General features: G+C 31.3%; 1 protein-coding gene across 1 annotated transcript; it reads left to right on the top strand.

Annotated features, from left to right (window-relative positions):
• Positions 1–187: 187 nt before the first annotated feature.
• LOC134267660 (INO80 complex subunit B-like) lies at positions 188–2,717 on the top strand (the record flags this gene model as incomplete). The annotated part of the gene is made up of 3 exons (XM_062749873.1): positions 188–244; positions 809–924; positions 2,234–2,717. Coding segments are annotated over 3 exons (327 nt in total), but the record flags the coding sequence as incomplete, so codon positions are not given.
• Positions 2,718–3,054: the final 337 nt, after the last annotated feature.

The raw sequence follows: 3,054 nt of genomic DNA, 5'->3' as shown, positions 1-3,054 counted from the left end.
GAATATATGTAGAACATTTTTATATTTGAAAAGCAGTTATGTATTAAAACAACTGTATAATCATAATGAAATGAATGTAGTATACATAAGTTAGCAGAAAATGCAAATGTTTAATGCACTCAAATAATATTAATACATGAATTTCTTTACTTCAAAAATATTGATGTTTTTCTAATTTTTTCAACAGAAACAAACTTTAGACAGACTTCTTAAAAAGCAGGAGACAAAATCCAAGGGCCCAAAGGTACATTCAACTTGTATTTTCTTCTCAACATTTCAAAGGATGTTTCATGTTTTTTGACTCTTAAAGATTGACAATATCTTAGAAATCTTTGACTATTATGTAAACCTATGACCTGATTTGAATTGGTTGTCCAAAATAAAGAATAGTATCATGTTAAGTCTTTGAACAATATGTGACTTTTGAAGCCAAATAACCAAGGTACAATTTTTTTTTAATTGCTCAGACCAAAAATATGTCTTTTTTATTTTAAAGCAGGTAAAAATTTTTTAAAAAAGATTTTGACAACAAAATAATTTTTTTTTTATTTCTCTTGATCTTTGACTTTTTGAAATATAATGAATATTTAAAGTTGTTTTTTTTTTTTTATAATTTTTTAATAGAAAATTGAATTATTCTCCTTTTCATTGTGTGTTTGACCTAATATGGTGGTGTCAGAAAATTCATCCAAAGGAGAGAATAATTAGATATTAGACAACATTTCTACTCTGATGAAAAAAGATTACAGAACTAATAATGATATAGTGTAATTTTTTTAAGATGTTAAAATAACTCTTAATGTTGAAGGTCAAAGGTTCAAGGAAAAGCAACATACCCAGGGTCCGCTACATCAACAACAGATCTGAGATCTCCATAAGTGTTCCTGTGGGAATACAGTTCCCTTTTCTTCCTCAAAAAGCAGAGTAAGTTAATCTTCTTTTTTTTTTTTAAACTTTTGATAGAGTAAAGAATGGTATCTCTATCAACATGTCAGTGCTCTATCAATTTTCATGTTATACTTGGACTATTTCCCGAACATGACAAGGATTGCAGCAGGTGTGACCAGTTGGCAAGGGATGCTCACTCCTTCATGGCACCTGATCATACTTCTGATGTTTTGGAGGTCCATGTTTGCTCTGCTCCGCTTTGGTATTGTTTTGTGGTATTTTAATCTTGAATACTGTTCGTTATCTCCACATGTTTCACGTTTGTACTGGATAAATTAAAATAAAATTCTTTCAATAGAGAGGTTGAGATTTCAAACGTGTACGGGTACGTCTAGTAGGGGAATAACCTAAATTCTGTGTATATTACGTAATCAATTTAAGTTACGTCAAAATTGCTACACGTTCGTAAAACTTGTAGAATGGAATCTACACGTAAGTGAAAACGTGTAGCTTTAATAATAAAAATTAGCCAATTTAAGAGTGAAAATGTGATTGTTATACATTATATAGGATGTTTACTTTCACGAGCACTTATTTTCATCAAGTTTTGTTTACAAACTGACGACAAAAAACTTTCTAAATAGTTGAAACAGAGACACCGATCGCAGTGTACACGTACATGTTACACGTCATAAAAATCTCAACAGACAAATTAAAAATAACGTGTACGTGTACGTCAAAATTTCTACAAGTACACGTACGCGTACAAGTTTAAGATCTCAACCTCTCTAATATTTTCATTTTTTCTGCAGTGTAAGTTAAGGATAAGGTCTTTATTTCTTAATTGATTTTTTGACAAGGCAAGTTAGGAGCAAAAGTCATATACACTGTACTGGATTAATAAGATTTATCAGTTTGTTCATTATGCACATCATCAGATTAAGTCCTTAGTTAACTACAAAGTTAAATGAAATGTTATTGAGCTGCTTCAGAGGAACTAAAGTGACAAGAACAAGACTGAAATACCGACCGACAGACTATCATTATACCCTCTGCAAGCTGATGCTAAATTTTTACTCATAGGTTTCCACTGAAGTTACATGTTTTTTACAAAATGGACAAAGATGATGGATGAGCACGGCATGCAGAATGCCTTTATTGCAACAAACATGAAGGGGGAAATGAAATATCAATTAAATCTAAATCTTTTTTTCTCAACTTAAAAAAATATCATCCAATTTATTTTAATTTTCATCAATTTTGTAACTTTCTATTTTTTACCTTATAAATATAACCTTAAAGACTTTCAGTATGATTTATATTTACAGTATAATTTACATTGTAGGCCTCCTAAGCCACGTGCAATGTGTGGAGTCAGTGGATGTAAAAACTTGAAGAGGTACTCATGTTCCAAGACAGGAATTCCCTTGTGTAGTTTGGATTGCTATAAAAAGAACATAGCTCTTGGAGTTACAAAGTTACCCATTCCTGTCACATGACACACGTTCCTCTGTTACAAGTGAATGATCTTCATTTTTTTGAATGGGATTAATATCATTCTTCTGTATACTGGAGGCAGTTAAATGGTGGTGTAAGAGAGCTATCAATTTCAGTGATCTGGGCTGTCTTTGATTTATTTTGAATCCTGCAGGAGAAATAGCTGAGATGTAGTTTTTCCAAATGTGTGGTGAAAATTGTTGGAATGATTCATGAATATTTTATGTAAAAGAAAATTATTTGTTGAAAATCTTGTAATGAAATATGCATGTAAAATGCATTGTTGAATGTAAAGTCCTGTTTACCATTTGTAGATGGTTTTTTTTCATTATGACTCTAGGGCTACTTTTATATTCCCCATTTTCAAAAGGTGAGTTATTTCCCCTGAAGGGAACTCTTTTACTGTGTTTAATACGCATGCGCTATAAATAAAGTCACTTCCGCGGACGTTCTTGATGTAAACATGTTCATGGTGTATGCCTCTGTCATATGGAAAAATGTTATTGTGTTTGTGAATAAAAAGAAATCTTAACTGATTCGTATTTTTTTTTAAATTGCCCACTCATAGTCTCTTTCTGGACTTGTATTAATCTGTGTAGTACTATAATAAGGTGCTGTGTGACCCCCCCCCCCCTTACAAAAAAAAAAAGAAAGAAACAAATTACTGAT

Source organism: Saccostrea cucullata, unplaced genomic scaffold, assembly GCF_032062105.1.
Source record: "Saccostrea cucullata isolate Sc308-1 unplaced genomic scaffold, CSIRO_AGI_Scuc_v1 ctg14968, whole genome shotgun sequence".
Classification (NCBI taxonomy): Eukaryota; Metazoa; Mollusca; class Bivalvia; order Ostreida; family Ostreidae; genus Saccostrea; species Saccostrea cuccullata.
Note: the sequence above shows the minus strand (reverse complement) of the source record. Positions and strands in the feature narration are given on the sequence as shown.